The following is a 22,459-nucleotide window of genomic DNA, read 5'->3' as shown; positions in this document are numbered from 1 at the left end:
ATGAAACTCTTGGAGCAAGTTAGCTTTTGTGAAAGCAGAAAAATCAAAGAATAAGATCAACAAAAGTTTGAGTAAAATAGGACTAGCAATAGAGGAGTTATGAGCATTAGAATGTCGAGATCACTAATGCTATGGAGATCCTCCCATTGGCAATGCGACCAAGATCTATGATGTCACAGATGAACAACTCTCCCCTTTTGGACACTGAAAATATACCCCAAAACATCTCTTTTTGCTCATTCTAATCATATGACAAACGATTCATCAATGATGTACTTGTCCTCTCATAAAGAGAACACCTCACCTTGTGATCGACTCTATAAAAGTGAGAATAAAGTGAAATAAGTACTAAAGTAATGAGGGAGTTGTACGTGTGTGACATCACAGATCTTGGTCGCATTGCCAATGGGAGGAACTACATGGCATTAGTGATCTCAATATTCAAATGCTCATAACTTTCTTATTATTCATGCAATCTTCCTCAAACTTTCAACAATATGTTTCTTTGATTTTTCTCTTTGATATGAATTCAGCTGGTTTCAAGGGTTTCATTTTCCTTTAACTCAAGTTGATTGTGAGAAAACATGTGCAGTACTCAAACAAATCAAAAGCATACAGATTGATGTAAAATATTAAAAGCTATGCATTTTTACAAATTATCAGACACAGGCATTATGTACTCTATCTGTATGCCAAAAAGAATCACAATAAAATAAATTCCCATTATTTTGTTATCATAAATACATGTATTGTACATGTACATCATCTGAAGAAAAAAAACTTCAATTTTTATACTATAGATATAGTTTAATCAGAATCCAATTTATCATATATCCATGAGGACACAATGTTCATGTAGGCCTACATCACTTGGCCTTTAGTAAAAAAAAAATATGGGTTGGGGTAAATTATAGAATAACACCTGGAAGGGAGAATAAATTACATTTGCCTGTCAATTCTGACCTTTGCTGCTGAATTTGAATAGTCTGTGCACTCAGACCTGATTACTATCTGAGAAAAGACTTTCCCATGTTTATTATAAAGTGAGAGGATTCTTTGTATACTGGTGCAGATCTATCCAGGGGGTAAAAGGGGCACCCCCCCCCCCATGTTGACTCCCAATTGCCCAAAACTAAATGTATTAAACTTCTTTAATATGATATGAAGTGCCCCCACCCCTAGTCTGCAGGCATAGACCCTGATTGGAACATTGATCAACAAGTAGGTCTTTACACAAGAATAGCACAAACGTGCTGTTGATACAATTTCAGGACAAGAGGGGCCTCCTGTACACAATTCAATTGGCAGGGACCGTAGACTACATATTTAGACCTCTTTCCTTGAGTATAAAGGGTAACTTGCACGACAAACTACATGTACACCACAGGCCAAATTAAACTACTGTATTTCAGGGCGTGACCAGTATCATGGTAGCATCCAATCTTCCCTCAAACACACCCCCCCCCCCAGTGGCTGCCCCCCCCCCCCTTCATCTCCCCTCTACATGTTTCTGTGAAATTGTATGAAAGGAGACTTTACATGTATAGGGGCATTCAATGATGTAGACTAAAAGTTATTGATTTCTGCTTTTCGGAGACAACACTCAGAGTGCACAGTCATGAAAATACCCAATAATACTTGCGATGAATAAATAATGCCAAATCTCCATGACCCTCAGTTGTGTATAATTGTGGCTGTATGATGTATGCAGAGACGCTAATCAACATTTATAGCGTCTGCAGTATAAGACTACAACAGGCTCTATTGGATTGCAAAACAAAAAAAAACATAGGCCTACAAAATATGTACATGTACAGTACTGTTACTTGTACACTGTACATCACAATATTGTTTAAAAGAGACAATCACATATTAAAAATCAATACTAAAACATGTATGCAATGTTCTATTTTTGAGCACTGCGTATCCCACCTTTATAGCATGGCTACCCCAGTCAGGCTGCAAGGCAGAATATGCATTTATAGAACGGGGAATTTTTACAAATATTTATACTATATACAGCACATTCACACTTAATTGTGTCTCTTTGAACTTTATAGAATTTCATATTCATAAAACTAGTCACAAAAAATGTCAGGGTGACAGCAAAATGAAAGAACTCTCATGTATTTCAAAATGAAAATGGGGGTGTCCCTATAAAGATTGTGACATTTCCATTCATTATTGTGCAATACATGTATTCACAGGCATAAGCAGTGATCTCATGATATGGTTCACAAAATGGTTCACAACACGTTTCTTTAAAAAACTATTACAATATATCTGTTAAAAAAAAGGGCCCAATATATTCTACATGAATACATCTCTCTCTCTCTCTCTCTCTATGGGTGTTTTTGTAATTGATTTTATTTTTGTGTTTCACTGTACATGTAATTGTTCATATAAAAAGTGTTTACAGTCAAATTGAGAATGATCCAATAATTGTGGATTTTGATCAATAAATTTCAAAACTTAAACTTGATATTTTTTATCCATCGACATGTACATGTAGGGGGGACCAGGGGCATGTTTCATATTAAAGACTTGTCATATTAATATTTCTACAACAAATTTACTATCAGCCAATCAGCCTGGAGGATTTCAGAAGCCTCTAGGCTCTATTGTTGAATAACAGGTTTTAAAAGAGACCCCAGATGTCCCTCTTCCATAGGATGCTGTACAAAATTTGAAAATAATGGGGGCGTGGTGTCCCCCCCCCCCTCCTGATAAAATAATAATAATTGTGATATCTTATTGAGCGCACACACCGTCCAGATACGCTCATGGCGCTAGCTCAGCAACAGTTCCTTTGGATATACAAACAATAACAAATATAAACAAATAAAAAAGAGATCTTAACAAATACAACCAAGTACATTATTTCAAAGAGAACAGTTTTGCATCACCCACCGGCATTCCTAGCTACATGTAGATCCTGGTGGGGGCTGGTGCCCTCCTACCTGCTGCTCTGTTCACCGACAATTCAAGGGGCAAGCCCGTATCAGCTCAGAACTCACAGGAGCTCTAGCGTAGAAGGGCACCAGCCCCCATAGGAAGCCAGTCAGACCAGTGAGTGATGACAAAACAAGATTTAAGGTGGAGAGTGATCACTACTAATCACTAATGAACAATCGCCAGACATACTGTAGAGGGTGGGCCAACATACTGTACATGTGAAATCTGAGGTAGCAATAGTGACAAGATTAATACAGTGAAGACACTTGCTGATGCAGTCTGAATCTGAATAGGCCCTAGATGAGGTTTGGACTATTTTTTTACGTTGAAGTAAAAAGTTATTACAAAGGAGAGCTATTGAACGGTACAATTCCATAACAACTATATTTGAGTTGACAGCAATTCTACACACTATGTATGATCTCCATCTCTCCCCCATCTCTCCCCTTCCCTTCTCTCTCCCCTACCTACCTCGCTCCCCTCTCCACCCTACACCCCCCCCCCCTTCCCTTTTGCCCCTATGTAACACGTCATGGGTCCATTGCAAGAAGAGTTCTGTTATAATAAAAAACACAAGTCCAAATATCAAATGCAAGTCCTACATGTACATTATAAATGCTTGCTTTTGATTGGTTAAAAATCAAGTTGCGTTTGATTTTGACTGCAACTCTTTCTGCAAAGGGCCCCATGTCATTGACTTCAGTTATGAGTTGTTTGTCAGTTGGAAATACATGTAAGGTGTGACCCCGCCCACCCCTATTGTTATGAAAGGGGAGCTTCAGCTGGTTCAAGTACATACCAGTAGTCTCATCATTCAAACTCTTTGAAAATGGCCCAAAATAAAACATGTCCACACAACATCGGTCACGGGACATTTTGATGAAAAAAAAGGTCTGCATATCAAGACAATGCATGCACCAGTTACCCAGGCTATTTTTAGTGTGCAAAGGCGGAGACTCCTACATGTACATGTAGGCCTATTTTCCGTAGGCTTTTTATACATTATAAGGTGCCTACCAACAGGTAGGTTCCCTCATATTTCACTCTTTTAAATTGTTTTTAATTCAAAATCGCTATTTTCTTTAATTTGAATTAATTGTTATGCCTTGTCTGATTTGTATTCTCATAAAGTTTTCTGATATTGTTTCATAATTTTGTTTGTACTTGTGAAATATGTAAAATCAAATCAAATCAAATCAAATGTAATGTGCAGGTATCAAAAACTTGCAAGCATGCCAAAGGACTGCCTGTCATTGCAACAAGTACAGTATTACACATGTAGTAGTTTAGCATTCAGAATTTTTCTGATTTTGGAGTTGAATTATGATCTATTCCACACCAGGCATATTTTTTTTTGGTGAGTTTTATTCTGTAATACTTTACAAGAGTTTTGAGTATGAGTTGTAATTTTAAAAAAAGCAAAAAAAAAAAGCAAAAAAAAAAAAACTTGAATGTTTAAAGGCCTAGTTATAATGTCAATATGGTAAACCACGTAAAATTTTAACACTTGAACACCCTGCAAGTATGTAGGCCCCTTAAAGAAAAATACTTGTGGTAACGACCTCAAAACGAGTTCGAACAGAATCCAATGAAATTTATACCACCAAGTGTTTGTATGTATAAATAAAAAATACTGTAGGCCTATATATAAATATGCCAAATGGCTCTGGAAGAAAATGCATAATTGCTAAGAAATGAGCAAAATATGCACAGAATTCCATCAAATGTCAGGTATTTTTCCAAGCGATATTAACACACTGTTCCACATATGCCTTTTTGTGTTTAGTGATGATCAGAATTATCGGTGTTCAGCTAAATTTAATGATATCACAAAGATAAGTTTACCGGTACATTAATGTACCAGATGCATGATAATGTTGTGATCATGAACCTTTAAAACCTTTAAAAAATTTTCTCATGAAATAATTGTTTGCTCCAACTACTTTCTTTTACCTTTAAATATACACTCATAAAACCTAATTTATAAAGTTCAAATGGTATTTAAGTGTAAATTTATTTAGAGTCTGTGGCGACAGACTACACATAAAACTCAAGTCTAAAGTCCAAAAAAACACACCTCCACACTCTTGCATACAATGAGATATGGATGGACTAGCTCCACTATTGAAAATCCGTCAATGGATTTCGATCTATTGTTATGGGTGATCAACAGATCTGATAGTCTGGACCACAGACTAAAATTATTATTTTTAACACTCTGGCTACTGGAAGTTGCAGTTACTCTATCAAACATGAAGTTTGTACATGTAGTTATGGATTAATAATGCAAAGACTGACAAAGATATTGCATCATTCCACTTTGCTATATCCAAAAAAAAAACTCTCCATATAGATTACTTGTACATGGAGGCCAAAGTAGTAGGCCGACATCGAGGAAGCATTTCATGAAACAAATAATGATTTTTCAATGACATTAGCTTCTGAAATCCATGCATCTGATTGGCTCAGAGCCAATCAATCGGTGAAAATCGTAAACAAGATGTTTCAAGAAACATGCCCTAGACCTGTAGAGAGAACATGTGATGGCCACTTTGAAAGGGCACATTATAACGCTCACATGGAAAATATACTAGTAGATTACAACAAACAGACCAAGTCCTCAGTCGCACTCAAGCATCACATGTTCCCATAATATACCCCTGGGTGGAGAGTGGCAAATGCAGACAGACGACTTGACAAAGGAACACTGCGGTAGGATTTGAACCCCAGACCTTCAACATCAAATTTAAAATGTTTAATACCAGTACTTGTATCCTGAGCAACTGACCTAACCTGGCCAATGCAAGAAGGGTGCCCTCCCCCCCCCCCCCCACCCAGAAAAAAGATGCATGCACATTCAAATTTTAGGTAAAATATTTTGTCCTCCACTATAGTATCTGAACTCCAAAATGGAGGGAGGTTTTGATCAAAACTAATGTACGAGATGCCATGCCTATATCATCAGCATTCGGCTGTGACTAATTTTCTACTTCTTCCTCAAAATGTTTTTCCTCGTACTTTTATTTCAGAATATTTTTGTGTGTGTATGTGACTATGGAGGGAAACCGTTCAAAGGAAATTCAAGTCCAGACAAGAGGGTTTGTATAAACCACATACCGGTAAACACCGTTCTCACTACCTTCCTAAAACTAGATTACTGGAAACTAGTTTTTTATAATGGAAACTAGTTTTACGTGTAGTGAGAACAGTCCAAGCTATCTTGGTAGCGATCTTCCTAACCAGATCAGAAAACCACCTCGCGGTGTCATTTTCAAGATCGCTTTGCCTCGTTAAACTGGTTTTTATAGCGTATTGAAGACACAACCATTCTTCGGGAAGCGATCTTCGCACATTTGAGGGCACTACTCCGCATGACAGGTGTGTAATTCCTACGCTGCGGTTTCGAATTTCGCGTGAAACATGTTACCCCACTGAGAGCGTTCCATGGCAAAACAAGATTGCTTTACCCGAAGAGATTTTGAAAACCACTTTTGTGTGATCAAGTGGGAACGCTAGCAAAACGAACTTCCAAACTGGTTTCCTGAATCGGTTTCCAGTAAGCTAGTTTTAGAAAGCGTAATGAGAGCGACCTCATAAAGACCTTCAATAGTTCTGGGTTCATAATCAATTAACACAGACCGACCATACATCACCCTACTATAACAGAAGACTGGAACGGTTGTCACAATGATAAAATATTAATTCAGAATCAAGTAACAAATTACAGAGTGTACATGTATGTGTCAAGCGATTCCAAATGATTTGATAAATATAAATTGTACATGTATAGGTATAATGCCCATGGATGCAAACAAAATGTACCGATACCAAAATTATAGAAAAAAAAAACAATTCCTAAAAAAAATCAGTTTTAGTATATCGGGCACAGATACATGTACATTGGGGGCAGTCATTTCCCAAAATTCTGTGTAGATTAGGTATTTTCCCTGAAAATGCTTTCTTTTTTTTTTGCATGTAATATCCTGCCTAGATAAATACTGTACTATATTCCGGAAGGCTGCAAGGCAGTGTACATGTATTTATGTTTGGTGTTTTGGGGAGAAAAATAAAAACAAAGTCATCCAAGTGATTTTCCTGTAAAATATTTCAATGCGATGTACACAGAATACACCAAGTTTTAATGCTTGAAATCGATTTTTTTAATTCCTTTGTTTTTGTGATGTTTACTACTTTTGAAAAGTTTCAAATAATGTTCAATTACTTGTAAATATTGTGATTGTACTGTATACATGTGATTGAATACTAAAAAAACACACAATTTTTTTTAATCCGATTTTCACTAGACTAATTCAAGGATGACATACTGCTTTCTACCAGGTACATGTACAGTACACATGATAAAAAATGAATCATTTTGGTTTATTTGACATTTTAATGTAGGAGAATATGCACACTATACATACACATAATGAAAATTTATGATACAATTATTTTGTTTTCTCACAGCCCAGAATTAGCAATCCAATCCATTACTGTTATTATTCTAGTCATGTTCACTTTTTCAACTTCATTACATTGTTTGTAAATGTAATCAAATCATTCTTTGTATACCATATTTATATATTTTTATGAATCATAAATATTCTTTGTTTATCAGGCTGTATGTACTTGTATGCATTATTATGAATTGTAAATGAAACCAAGGAAAAAATAAATTAAAATCGAATCAATTATTTTGCACCATTAAATCTGGTTTAAAGCAGATACCAGGGAATGTATTGCAAAGAAAAACTTCCATACGATGTACGGTCTGATTTACAAGACTAGCAGAGACCAAAGTTCTCTATTCAATTCTTTACTCTACTTTTTTTTATCCAGCCCTTGAACTCAAACTAAAGTTTTCTGGAAACCAACGAAATGTCAAAATCCGGTTTGACAGAGACAGGTTATTAGCCTCATCCAAGGAATTCAACATTTTTAACTGAGCTTGGATCATTTTCTCCTCCCTACCATCCCCTATCATCTTCCTGAATAATTTTCCTGTCTCCTAAAACATCTTCCCGCTCCGCATGCTTTTGTCTACTCTACACCCCCCCCCCCTTTCTCTATTGTCATGTAGCACGCCCCCCCCCCCCTCTCTTTCCATCTTTTCACATCCCCGATAGATGCTATTTACCAGCCGCCATCCTCATTTCAATAGAAGCATAACATTAATTTCCTGTTGCTAGGAGTTACTGCCAAAAAGCAGACATGATTTTCCAGCTTGGACTGTTTGTTGTGAAAAGCGATTACAAAATGATCAAAATCAATCGATGGTGAATGTGAATGAACTTGGCAGAGTTTTTTTTTCCTCTCTCTCTCTCTCTCTTTTAATAATGTATGTAAATAAGACACAAATTCAAAGCAACAAGTGCTGACTGCTTGATATTGTGCAACTGTAATGAGTACTATCGTGAATACACAGTGAATATTTGATTGTTAAACAATGTCATTTGCACATATAGAGGACTCGGGATATCAAACATATCACAGTCCAATTTGCAAACTGTTACGAAAACTAAAAAAATCAATGCTTATCCTTTATTTTATGAGTGCAAACAAATAGAGGCTCTCCAATTGAATTAAAAAATTATTGTTCTTTATAGTTTTGAATATTTATTTCAAACAATAATTGAATGAATGCGTATAAAATTATTAACCAAAATATTGTAGAATAACTACATGTATAAAATCACAAAATTGTGATGATACAGTACATGTATCGAATGATGAAGCATGGCCACTTGCCGGGCGGGGGGAGTCATGCCCCCTCAAATTTCTACTTTCTACAGTGCTCAGCCAATGGGAGTTTTTCATCTCTTCCCCACCCCCCCCCCCCCTGAGAGACCAAAAATCTTTAAATGAAATTGCCTCGCTTGGATGTGAAAATTAAATCTCAAAGAAAATTCTATTTGTAAAGGGGCGTGATTTGAGAGCACTGAAATCACTATTCCAGAAATTATTAGGGGAGGGTCATGTAACTCTACAGCTCTAATGAAGTGCTTCAAGGAATACATGTCTCTCATCGCTTTAAAACTTGCATGCATGGCATTTTATTTTATCTATCAGGCATATTAAATCCCAGACATGACACTGCACTTTACAGAATTGTGAATGATGTTATCATAGCAGCAGTGCTCATATCATATCACTCTGAAAATCTGCCTTCACAAGGTCCTTAAAATGTCAATTGAATAAGTTTTAGCTTCCATTCAGGCAGTTTTCTATTAAAACATTTCTGATCAAAGTACAAATTAGGCATGCCTTCATGAAGAGGAGGTCCAGGGCCACAAGTGATATAAATTATTCAGAGTATAGTGGGTGTTGTACATTTTCCATCCAGGAAATGACAAAAATTTAAGAAAATTTAGCAGCTCACTCCATGAAAAGCGCACGTACTGAAAAAGCTCCTTTATACTGTACTACAATACACTCAAATCGTATAAAGCTGATTTGTATTCAGCTCATTAAAGCTAAATGACAGTACCGGTAGTTGCAGTAAAACACTAATTTTGTGAGAAAGTCTGTAAAACCAAGGTTAAGTATGACTATATCATCGTGGATCTAGATCTGGTACAGTTGCATAAACTGAACTTTGTGAAATCATAAAATCTAAGCTGAAATACATCACACTGAAGATCACCAACACAGATAGGCACACATGGGACAGTGTGTTATTATTGCTGGAATAAAGACCCGACGGAAGTGACAGAATCCGCCTTTATTTTGCTTATTTCTCAGCAATTACACAATTTCTTCCAGAATCCTTTGGCACATATTTTTTATTCATACAAACAGACACTTGGGTGGTCATTATATTAGATTCTGTAAAAAGTCATTTTGAGATCGTTACCAGAACTGGAATTAACCTTTAATAGCAAAAATGAAGCTCCATGTAGGTCGAGTCAAATTCATAAACTTTGGAAGCCAACAAATTATTTCAAAAATGTTTTAAAGTTGAACATGGAACTATAATTGATCATGTCTTGTTTTGAATAATAATATACATGTACATGTAGTTCTCACATTCATTTTTCAGTGGAACACTTTTCACAAACAAGGTACAGTACTGCCTAAAACTGCCATATTGGATAAAATTGAACATTGCAGTGAAAAGGGTTTTCTGGTTCTCTTTTGCGCACTTACTTTGGGGGTTGAAATCGCCCTGAACTCCCAACCTCCGCCCCCCCCCCCCCCCCCATTTTCTTTTTCCCTGAGATCATCATAAGACTTTCAAGTTTGTTTATTAAAGGGATTTTTTTTTCAATCCAAATACTCAATACGATAACAGACTAATCATTGTCAGGCAGCTCACCAAGCTCAGGCTGATTAGCCAGAGGCAAAATATATTCATGAACATTAAAGAAATAATTTATGCCAGATGCACAGTATTATACATGTTGTATGTAACTATGTATTACAGCTACATGAAGACCAGTATGCTGTAATTTTCATATTTCAAATTAAAAAGTAATTTGTTCTATTACTTGCTGCATACTCTGTGCAAGTATCAATCCACGAAGAAAACCCGGAAATACCAAGATATTAGTTACCAAAAATCGTGAGCCAAACCAAAGAAATATGATCGTGCAGGAGCACAAGGAGGGAATCCCCTATTCTTAAGAGATTAATAATTGAAATAAACAAATTGATGCGCTGCATTAAACCTCAAACACTCTTTCCCTTCAAATATTAAAAAAAAATCTTTAGTCTCGCCTATTAAAAACCTGTAGCCAAAGGTGCCACAGACTTCAAATTTTAGCCAGTGGGAGTTAGAAATCACAGCAACATTTCAGACAAATCCATTACACACATATTCCATGCATGGGATGATTTGCTTGTGATTTTTCAGGGATTTTTTGTGAGGTGCAAATTAGGTGCAGGATTGTATATTGATAATCAGCCATCTTACCTGTGCGGACAGTCCTGGCACTTGAACACCTTGAGTCACTGTCCCAGTCCTGCTCCTGGCCAGAAGATGCTTCCCCTGTCAGGTCCTTACCCTGCATGGAAAGATGTCGAGAGCAGTAACCGCGTCTCTGGGACTCCTTGTTGCATCCTTCCCTGGAGCACAGTCGTCGCCACTGCTTACCGTTGAACTTCTTGCGGACTCCATTGGCGTTGCAGATGACTTCACCCTTCTTGTACTTTGGTGGAGGAGTCAGGGAATGGGTGCTACCAATGGAGATGGTTGATGCGTTACTGGCACTGCTGATGTGTCTTTTGCGATTTGAATAGCTGGTAGGTAATCGAGCCAGGCTGCTCTCAAATGGAGAGTAGAGAGAACCAGGGGTGGACGTACCAGTTGTTCCTGGAGTAAGTGTTGGTCGTCCACGGAATTCCAGGGGCCTGTCAAAGTTCTTGAGCTCGTCATCTGACCCAATATCCTCCAGAGGCAACTGAACTCTCCTTTCACCACTCAAGTGCCTGTCACGGATGAAGACATTCCTGTCTTGGACAAGTCGATCCGAAAGTGTCTTCTGTTCTGGAGGTGTCACTTTATGCAAGTCAAAGTGCAGATTAGGCAGTGGAATAGATTCATTCTTGGATTCAAAGGGACTGTACGTCAGCTGTCTGGCAATTGCACCAGGAGTTTGAACAGGTCCAGAGGGAGGGTTCTGCCACGGAGGTCGTAACATCCTCAGCTTCCAAAGAGGGACTGTCATGTCTTCTGAACTGCTACTTGAGCCTTCTCGTAACTGAGAAGCCATAACAATTTGATAAATGGAGTTTGGTCTCATTTCCCTGACAAAGGCCTCAAAATACTGTCCTTTGCCATCTCTCTGGACACATACTTTGGACCCATTACTCAGTGTGTTCACTGGAGGCACTTTATCACTGACAATACAAATCTGATCGGAGTCCATAACATCATTGAACATAGTAAGGCCCTGGTCCCCTTCAAACAACACACCAATGCTCTTCTTTTTTACAAGTTTGATTATTCCAGGAGAAAATGCTTCACCCCTTCTCGCCAGTACCCTCTGGCCTTCCAATTCTTTGGCATCAACAGCTAGCTTCTTCTGGGGTGTAGCAGACTCTGGGAACTCTCCCGGCCTCTTCACACCAGTCCTGACAGGAGTCAAGGCAGATACTGGCTCATTCATTGACTCTGACTGCATGGCTTCATCATCCCCAGAGAGGGCGCTGTCCGTTTCTTCATCATCTTCACTATCCTGGACCACTTCAGCCATGCTCTTAACTTCAGTAACCGTTTGCACCATTTGCCGTGATTCTGTAGTCCTGGCACTTACAATATCACTATTAACAACCAACCTCTTTGATACCACTTCTCCTTTCCCTTTTGGCAGTTCTTGGACCTCCCCTACAGGAGATGATTCTGTACTTGTCTCTCTCATAGGGATTTCAAGGGAACCAGGCCTTGGTGTACTTGCTCCTGACGATGACGGTTCACTGGTCCCCGAGTCACTGGACACTGCCATTCTGCTTCCATTCCTGCTGGCGTTCCGTAACTTTTTGTGCCTCACAAAGTCATCTGTTGCATCTTCGTCTTTGGAGAGCTTTGTTCTTCTGGTCCTTCCTGGGTTGGAGTCTGGGGTTGCCGGGGTCGCTGGGGATTCTGATTTTTTGTTCCGCCTGCTTCTGTCTTTCTTCCCATTCATCTTGTGATCTGTAAGAAAATTACACACAAAAGAAAAATAATGTAGAAGGTCATTTGCTCAGTCCTGGGACCCGATGCATAAAAGTTACCATTATGGTAACTTTGGCATCAAATGGTAACTTGTCTGGAATACTTGATTTTGATTGGTTGGTGATCAGTGTTACCATGGTACTTTGTACTTACCATTGGATGGCAAAGTTACCATAATAGTACCTTTTGTGCTATGGGGCCCTGGAGTCCTGGGGTTAAGGTTTACCAAATGCCCTCTGTCATAAACCATACAGGGCAAATTTATGCAAACAACAAATTGACAAATTTTGACTTTTAATAGAATCAAAAGTGTCAGATTCTTCTTTAATTCTTTATCCCAATTGCCAAACAATCTACACTCATTACCCTATTAAGCGTGGAAGTTGTTTTCTCCCCCCCCCCCCTTCTCTCTCTTTCTGTCTCCCTGTCTCTTTGTCTCTCTCTCTTTAATACATACATGTACATATCTCTAAATCTATCATTCTCTCTCTCTATCTATATTTGTCAGTTATCTCTTTGTTCACACCTCGAGATTTGTCTCGCTCACTCTCTCTGTCCTTGTCTCTTTAGTACACACACCCTCTAAATTATCTCCCTCGCTCTCTCTTTCTGTCTCTCTCTCTCTCTTTCTTTCCTTTCAGTAATATGGTCAACTGATGGTGGGTGTACTGTATATGACTCACTTCCACAGGCTTACATGCAAAGAGCCCTGGACTATTAAACATCCATTCAATATTGCGACACACAACCCACACAACCACATCGTTATCACGAAACCAAGAACAAAAAGTTCATGTTGGCAAACATCACCAATATTTATATTATCTATCCAGAAGCAGAAGAGGCATTCTGAAAGCTACATGAAGTGTTAAAAACACCTTTAAAACATTCTTATACCGTATACACGTACACTTCATTTTTACACTAGAACAAAGTATTGTTACTCATTGTATGGTGTTTTATTTGTTTTGCGGATTTGTTTGATATTTTGGGGGCTGTATAAAAAGTCTTCACTTCATAAAAAAAGAGAACCGTAGTTGTGTCATACAAAGCATGAACTGGGGGCCGTTTCATAGAGCTGTTCGTAAGTTAAGAGCGACTTTAAGAACGACTGGTGATCCTTTATTGTGGTAAATGGTATTTTCATTGGCGATGGTTACGTGCGTAAGAAAGGTTCACCAGTTGTTCTTAAAGTCGCTCTTAACTTACGAAGTTCAGCTTTATGAAACACCCACCCGGACTATTATGAACAGGTAAATGTATAAAATTAAAGATTTTACAGATCAACTTTAGAACAGAATGGTATTGGCATTGCTATGCATTGCACTTTCTGCATTGCCCATCATTTTTACCTAAACTGGAAAATTGACTCAGGCCAAGTAGCTGTACTTTATTGAAAAATCATAATTTATCTATTATTTTATATTGCAGGATTGTGAGTAACAATGAATGTATAGATAGCTTCCTGATCTTAAATCAGTAATTATGATGTCTATCATAAAAACCTTGAAAAGTTTGAAGTTCTTTTATTTCTGTAATGATGTCATCAGATAATTTTTTTTTTCAATTTGTGTTTATGGCTCTGTCCTACTCTATACTGTAGTACAAGTATAGAGCAATATATCTTTGCTTTGAAATATTTGGATTGAATATGAGAATCATAGTCAATCCAATTGCAGCATTTCGTAGCTTGCCATACACTTCTAGCCTACAAGTTAAGAAACCTGAACTTGCAATCACAGGATCTTGAAGCAACAAATTAATGATTCGATGAGAGCACATACTTTACAAGATACAATTTATTCTGACTGAAAATCAAGTATCAACTGATCCATGTATTTATCTCATTATGATGCCATCATGATGCCACTTTTCACAATCAAAACAGAAACAGACTACTTCCATGTTGCAGACCCTTTTTTTTTAATGAAACATATTTTATGTATTACATCCTGCTGTTGATCTGTACAATGTGGAGAAATCTCTCCAGGCTGTTAGACTGCAGGCACAGACCCTGATTGAAAATTTGATCAACAATTGAGCCTTCGCAATGGACTAGCACAGTTTAAATTTTATGTTTCAATTTCAGAACCCTTAAACTCAAGTAAAAGGGTTTGCACAACAGACTACCTCCGGGTGCTCGTTTGCCTGGACACAATACCCTTTCTCCACTCCCTGAGAAGTATTCCTGCAATAGTTCCCAAACTCAAAGGCATCCTGTACTTTGGCTATTGCATAATGGGTACCAGGGCGTTAACCAGGGGGCCGTTCATAAAAAGTTGTTCATATGTTTATTAAAGTTAAGAGCGACTTTAAGAACAACTGGTGATCCTTTCTTGTGGTAAATGGTAAACACCAAAATGTTCATTGGTGATTATGTAGCGCGTAAGAAAGGTTAACCAGTTGTTCTTAAAGTAGCTCTCAACTTCCTATTCAACAGCTTTATGACACATCCACCAGGGGGCCGTTTCATAAAGCTGTTCGTAAAGTTACGCACAACTTTACGCACGACTGGAACATGTTCTTAGGTCATAACTCAATTACATAGGGATATCACATAGCACAAGAAAGGATCACCAGTCATGCGTAAAGTCATTTGTATCATACGTAAAGCTTTATGAAACACCCACCAGGATGAAGAGTGGTAAAAGTGGAGAGAGATCGTCTTGCCAATGGACACAAGTGCTGCAGAGGGACTTGGGAGGGCCAGTTAAATACATGTATATTGCTGTTCACATGCGTGACCAAATTATTTTCAAACACCCCCTAAACAAGTTTTTCATTGCATGTGAGAAATAACCCCTTAACAAGTATTTTGCAGGCTTTATTCACACATTTTGGCCCCTGAACAAGTTGTCACAAGAATGACCCCTAAACAAGTTTTACTCCATGATAATAATAAGTTTTAATAAATAGACAAAAACAATGGGCATTGCATGCCCCCAGTTCAGTTAGGGTTAAAATACCACAAAGCCCCGGGGGAAAACACATACCCTAACACGTTAGTTCCCTAGTCTTGGAAATAAAAAACATACCCTTATACATTTGACCCCGCTACTGACCATTGACCAGTCTTTTTTTTTAAACTTTTTTTTGAAAATCAATGTTTTTGATACCCTTAACGAGTGCATGCGCGGCCTGCATCCAAAACTGAAAAAACACCTGTTTAAATGTGCTTTTTTTTTGGTCACCCATGTGGACAGCAATATTTGACTGGCCACCCGGGACTTGAACACACAACACTTTGAACAAAATGAGCGCCACGACTATGATGCCACAGCACTATTTCTCTATTCTAATGGAACCTATAGTCAAGAGCCAGTAGCTCAATTATAGCCGAAAATTTAAGGAGCACGACATAGCGTTAACGAATGAGGCATTAATTAGTTCTAAAAATCTGTGAGTGAGAGAAGCAAGCCAACAAAAATTTTGATTTTTTAACTTAAATCTTATTTGTACTATGTACAAAGAAAATTTTACTTTTTATATTTTTTTTTGCCTTTCCTTCTCTTTCTTTTGCTTTTTTTTAATATTTCTTTCTTGGACATGAAAATCTCTCTACCCCAGTGACTTGAGCCATACATTTATAGTACATGTAATAGTGGGGACAAGCCTCATTCTGACTGGAACTACCCAAAATCAAAACTGGGAGATCCGGACCTAAGCAAAGGCAAGACAAAAACAGGGATCTAAACCAGTTCATACTACTACTTTGGCTGGATGGGTGACTTGTGTGAACATGGATAAATGTTGACTATGTTGTCATTATGTGTGATGTTTCCAGTGTGAACTTATCACGAGTGACCTGCTAATGACCCAAGCTGCTTTATTATTGGCAAATCCTGTTGGAGATAGTTGCCCAAAACAAAGAAATAACACTTCCCAAAATACTACCATCCATGGCTGGATGACAAGGTTTTAAATGCAGACACTGCTGTTGTGTTGTTATAGGGGAAAAACCGATGGACCATTATGTATTTTAGTTTATTTGTCTGATGAAAGCACTTGAGAAAGCAAAATTATATGAGCTTCTGGTAGATTCAACAGGTCTATGTGAGTTCCATAACAATTTTTCACGGGATCTGTGAAGTCCAATATTGTACTCGATACAAGAATGGGATTTTCCTGAAAGTCTTAATATTGTCTGAGGTACAGTAAGAATGTAAACATAGCACCACTTTAATTTCATTTACATTATTATTTTTATACAAAAATGGGTTGCATTACAAATGGAATCAAAATTATGAAATCTATAATACCACTATATTTTTAATGCACACTCTAGGCCCTACCCACCATATCACACATATATTTTGCCATTTACAAAAATGCAATTTATTATTATTAGCTGTTGCTGAGGGTTACCACATATTTGTATAATTGTATAAAATCAATGAATTACTTTTTAATTAGGAAGGTAGTCATTAAATCATAGTGAAATGCCATTCCTAGCCTTCATGAGAATAATTGTTGAAAAGTGATAGTTTATTTAAATTCACTGTTTTTTAGCTTTGTTCTCAAACATTTATAACCCATGCCTTCGATATAAAAGCTGATCAAATTTTGCAACAGTACGAGTATCCCTAAAGTCCTAATGTTAGAACTTCACAAGATAGTCAGGGCCTTTTCACACGTGAATCTTGAATCATCATTTTAATAATGATTACGATTGTAATCGTGACTGTGATTAGCGTTCTTGATTCTAATTATGTTCTAGTTTGGTTTCACAATGACACATGCTAAATATTCGTCATTAGCCTTATTTTTTACTGGAATCATTATTTAAATTGTGATTTTTTTTTACCATGTGAAAGGGTGGTCAGTCATTCTGTGGACAATAAATAGTGAGTAGTGTTCAATACATATATACTTTTTGAAAGATTTCTTCAGTTCAGTTGTGAGGAGCAAGTTTCAACATGTTCTAGATTACTCAAAAGGCCTACACATTCCCTAAGAACAAATAAAAACCAAAGTGGGTAGTAGTAGTATTGTGCACCAAATCAATCAATTGAAGTATGTTGACGCTTGAGCGATCAGCTTCTATCATGCTAAACACCTAAAACATGTAAGAACTGTATTCGATAGTAAGAATAAAGTCATAAATTGAAAATAAGTATATATAATAAAAATGGGTCACTCATTCTTACATAAAAATCATGTTTTAAATTTAAAATTGGTTTTGGCTTAACTTTTTATGAGCTGTACTGATAATCGCTTGAACCCTCTTTCGGTGCAGACCTAGAATTAATGCGCTTGAAATTTTTACACAATCACACCCGTTCACACCTAGTCTGGAGGCACAGACGCTCGTTTTTCACAATTTGCATAGTTGCATAATACAGAGTCTGAAGTAGTGAGACTAGATTCATTATGTACTGTACCAGACAGTTTTTCACAAATTGCACAATTTGCACAATTTTTCACAATTTGCATAGTTGCATAATACAGAGTCTGAAGTAGGGAGACTAGATTCATTATGTACTGTACCAGACACAAAAAGAGTTTGGAATCTAGTCTTCTCTCTAGACATGGTATTGTTGGTTTAAGTGTCAAATATTAGTCTGTGCTTGCAGACTAATTCACAACAGTGCTGTTTGTGCCGTATACAGCGAATCTATATGTATATTCACCACTTTTTCTGACTCTCCAGTTTATTTGTTTCTTGTTCAATAGCTAAACATTTTCGTACACTGTTTCCTGACCGTTTCGCTGCTGTTGATTTCGTCAGTGAGACGACAGCTTTCCACTCCCATGGAATAAATTTTTAATATAAAGCACTCACACGTGAAAAGGGGGTTAACAAATTGCATGCTAATAACGACAAGAGAGGGGCCCATTTTTCGGATCTGAATTATTAGCGTTACTACTATAGTCTATGTTTGACAAATAAAGACCAAGGCGGCAAGGCCTAGATCAACTCTTCATCAACTTTAAAAGTATTCACCTGCAAAATTACGTTTCATTTACATGTAAAGGGGAATTAAAATTAATCAACATCGATCAATAATTTTTTTTTTAAGGTCGCTATCAACTTAGTTAGACTGTTTGTAGACTCCAGTCCAATCCAAACAACTTTCGAGTCGGTTTGTCACTTACGATTACCGGAAGTGAATCGTGATCTAAAATCATCTAACGTTTCAGTTTAATACAGGGCCTAGGCTACGCCTACGGTACCGGAATTGTAATTCTAGTAAAACTCAAATCATCTTCATAATTTTCATACTGTAAAAATACTTTCCACATAGCCAGGCATAGGCCCATTGCATTGAACTGTGTGCAATTCTGCAGTGTCAGTGCAGATCTCATCGATCGGCAGCGTACTACTACGGCAGTGCACTAGCCTACGAATACGATTTATACGCAGTATCAGCTCGCCGACCTATCAGCTGGGCGGTGAATTGTACACGCGAGCAATACGTGAGTACCGGCGTAGTAACTATCGAACACTGCACTACACCAACATACTTGCAAACAAACAGCTTAAACTTCATCTTAATAAAACAAATTTAAAATTCTATCAATAAGCTATGAATCTTTATATATTATTCTTACGTTACATTACCTTTTCGGAAGAATTCGGGCTCGAAAAAGTGAGGAAATCCAACGTAATCTGTGATTCAATACTGTGAGTTCTCCACAGACCCCTTACTCTAAAAATGGTGAATGAGAGCGAAGGTTTCGGCTTAGTGTGTTGTGATTGGTCAAAATTTTCTAATGAATATTCATCACTACTGTCATTGGTGGATTCTTGATATATTTCATCATGATTATTCATGTTCAGTTGCGACACAAACATGATTTGCATAACTACTTATTATTGTCGTGTCCTTTAAATCCCGCCGTCATGAATAAATTACCCTCCCGCAGAGTAGTGTAAAGACAATCGCTTATTCGCTTTTCCAGTGGAATTCCTTTGCATTTCACTGCAATTTTTTGTGACATGCTTTCTTGTCTTAAAACCCTAGCTTCACTATGTTGAGTGTCATTTCATACTCCCTGGTAATTATACCACAACCAATACAAAGAGAATATATATCAGTACTACGTAAAGGGCAGCGGTATTTTACATTGGTCGAGTAAAAATAGAATGTGTTGCCTAGTGTCTGCGCACGCCGAAATCCTCGCAGGTAATTTTACTACAATGAGCTAAGTAGCCAATGGGCGAAGCGATATTCTGATTAGCCAACATAGAGACTCCGCCTCTTTAGCATACTAATGAGTTCATTCGACCAATCACGGTGGATCTGAGTGACATCACAAGCATCGTGCCATGGTGTTTTGCAGTGGCAAGCGAAAGAGTTCAACCGGGGACCTTTTTGTTGTGAGCTATAATGAATGGTGATTATATTGCCCCGGTAAAATTGCCTATTTTTCTCTCCCGCGCTCTCTCTATCTGTTGCAACTCCACGCTGTGTGTATGTCTCGAACGAATGAAAGAAATAAACAAAATAAAAAGAATAAAAGCACCCAGGTCTTTTCTCGTCGGTTCGATATGTGATCAATGGCCGACTGGTTCGCTATATCCAGGTGTGGTCAACTAGTTTTAGCTGAATAATCCTAGGAGGATGACATGTTATATTTTCGGTTCAGACCACTGATGCAAACAAATTCTTAAAGGTCAAGTCCACCTCAGAAAAATGTTGATTTGCATCAATAGAGAAAAATCAGACAAGCATTATGCTGAAAATTTCATCAAAATCGGATGCAAAATAAGAAAGTTATGACATTTTAAAGTTTCGCTTATTTTTCACAAAATAGTTATATGCACAATATAGTCACATGCAAATGAGAGAATCGATGATGTCCCTCACTCACTATTTCTTTTGTTTTTTTATTGTTCGAATGATACATTATATAATTTTTTGCAGATTTGACAATGAGGACCAACTAGACTGAACCATAAAATGTTAAGCAACGGTAATTCAACATGTTCAGGGAGAAATAAAACTTTGTTTCACTGGACAATGAGGAGAAAATTAGAATATTTCATATTTCATATAATAAAATATAAAAGAAATAGTGAGTGAGTGATGTCATCAGTTCCCTCATTTGCATACCGACCGGGACGTGGATATAACTGTTTTATAACCCCCCCCCCCCCTCCTTGAGAGGCACAAACAATGTTTTTTATGGGAAAATCTCATGTATTTATATTTATTTACGTATTATATATTGGATTTGTAACTTAATGTTTCACTGTAATTGTCCACATTAGTATTCGTTTTGTAAAATTGAAAATGATCCAATATGTGTGGATTTTTATCAATAAATTTTGAAACTTGCAAGTGAGGACCTTTTTTCGGGGGGTTGCTTGTCAATTTTTTTTCTGGAACAAAATAACCTCCATTTTTGTATTTTGCAGTGATAACCCATAGTGCATATAGGTAGAGAAACCTCTCTGATAACCCTTTTTTTTTTTTTTTTGCTTGCTTGTCAAATTTTTCCTGAACAAAATTCCCCTTATTTTGTAGAGAGAACTTTTTTTTTACTTGTCAAAGTTTTCCCGTACAAAAATGCCCCCATCCCCTTTTGGAAAATCCTGGATCCGCACCTGTTGTTCGCATCTACTAGTAGAGATGGATTGTTTCGATTTACAGGGTCTGTGATTAAAAGACTAACCGCAAAGGCAGATGTCTACGAAAGCAGGTTCGCGATATTTTATGCGTCCCTGGATGAATATAGCTATAAGAAGGAACCCCTCTTCTCTCTCTCTCTCTCTCTCACTCTCACTGCGTATGAACATAAAAAAGCGTTATGGTACATAATGCCTAAAAATTACCTCTAGGCCTATCCATGGAGCTATTAAACATGCTCTATCGTTGAAACATGTGTGACGCCTTCAGATGAAAAAAAAAATAGAAAAGGGGCATCGAAGACCTATCCCCCCTAGAGAGCGAAGCGTGAGCTGTATTTACTGATCCTAAAAATACATTTTTGAAGGGTTGTTTGACATGGATGAAACTTTTAAAGAGCTTTTGTGTTTCACATAATGTTTCACATAATGAAAATTGCGACCGCGAAGTTGAAAACGTGGAAGATCACTTTCTGAAGAATTAAAGACGAAACTAGTTAAAGTGGAATATTTGAGCATTCTTTTACTATTCTTCATTTAGTTTGATTATTATAAATATATATATATATGTATATAAATATATATATATATATATATATATATATATATATATATATATATATATATATAATATTTGCTAGCCCCCCCCCCCCCCTTATCAAATGTCCTGGCTCCACCCTCGTGTAAAACACCTGAAGATCAGTGTCCCGGTTTCATAAAGATAACAAATGCCTAATTCCTATAACAAGATTATACTACCAGCCAATCAAACTGAACGATTTCTGTATAGCTTTAAAACGGAAGTTCACCCTGACAAAAACTTTACTGTAAAAATAGCAAAAAATATATAGAAAAATCCATCAAATGATAAAAAAAAGTTATTAGAATTTCAATTATTTGATTTGTGGCCATAGGCGGATCCAGGGGGGGGGGCCAAGGGGTCGGGCCCCCCCCCCCCTATTGGCGGAGCAAAAAAAGAAAAAAGGGGGAAAGAAAGAAAAAAAGAAGGGAAAAGAGAGGAGGGGAAAAAAGAAGGAGAGACAAGAGGAGGAAGACGAGTGAATAAAATAAGATAAGGGGAAGACTTGGAAAATAATGAAAAAAATCTTCATGTCGGGATATAAAATTTTCGCTCGCGCTTCGCACTCGCATTTCCTTTTAGGTGATTTACAAATCTTGCTCAATATGGAGCTTAAAATATCAAATTTTGAATTCAATATACAAAACATATTTCAGCTCGGAAATTGAACTTTCATTATTTTGTTTGATTTACAAATTGA

At 37.3% G+C, this 22,459-nt stretch overlaps 1 protein-coding gene across 1 annotated transcript; it reads right to left on the bottom strand.

Annotated features, from left to right (window-relative positions):
* Positions 1-8,287: 8,287 nt before the first annotated feature.
* LOC135155128 (protein capicua homolog) lies at positions 8,288-19,269 on the bottom strand. Its single transcript, XM_064103861.1, has 2 exons — positions 19,170-19,269; positions 8,288-12,586 (listed from the first exon to the last, which is right to left on the bottom strand). The coding sequence occupies exon 2, from the start codon at positions 12,576-12,578 to the stop codon at positions 10,761-10,763; it is 1,818 nt and encodes a 605-aa protein (XP_063959931.1). The 5' UTR covers positions 12,579-12,586; positions 19,170-19,269; the 3' UTR covers positions 8,288-10,760.
* Positions 19,270-22,459: the final 3,190 nt, after the last annotated feature.

This window comes from Lytechinus pictus, chromosome 8, assembly GCF_037042905.1.
Source record: "Lytechinus pictus isolate F3 Inbred chromosome 8, Lp3.0, whole genome shotgun sequence".
NCBI classification, from domain to species: domain Eukaryota; kingdom Metazoa; phylum Echinodermata; class Echinoidea; order Temnopleuroida; family Toxopneustidae; genus Lytechinus; species Lytechinus pictus.
Note: the sequence above shows the minus strand (reverse complement) of the source record. Positions and strands in the feature narration are given on the sequence as shown.

Bases quoted from the DNA above. Each gene is read 5' to 3' on its own strand.
- LOC135155128 (XM_064103861.1), bottom strand. From the start codon at position 12,578: ATGAATGGGAAGAAAGACAGAAGCAGGCGGAACAAAAAATCAGAATCC.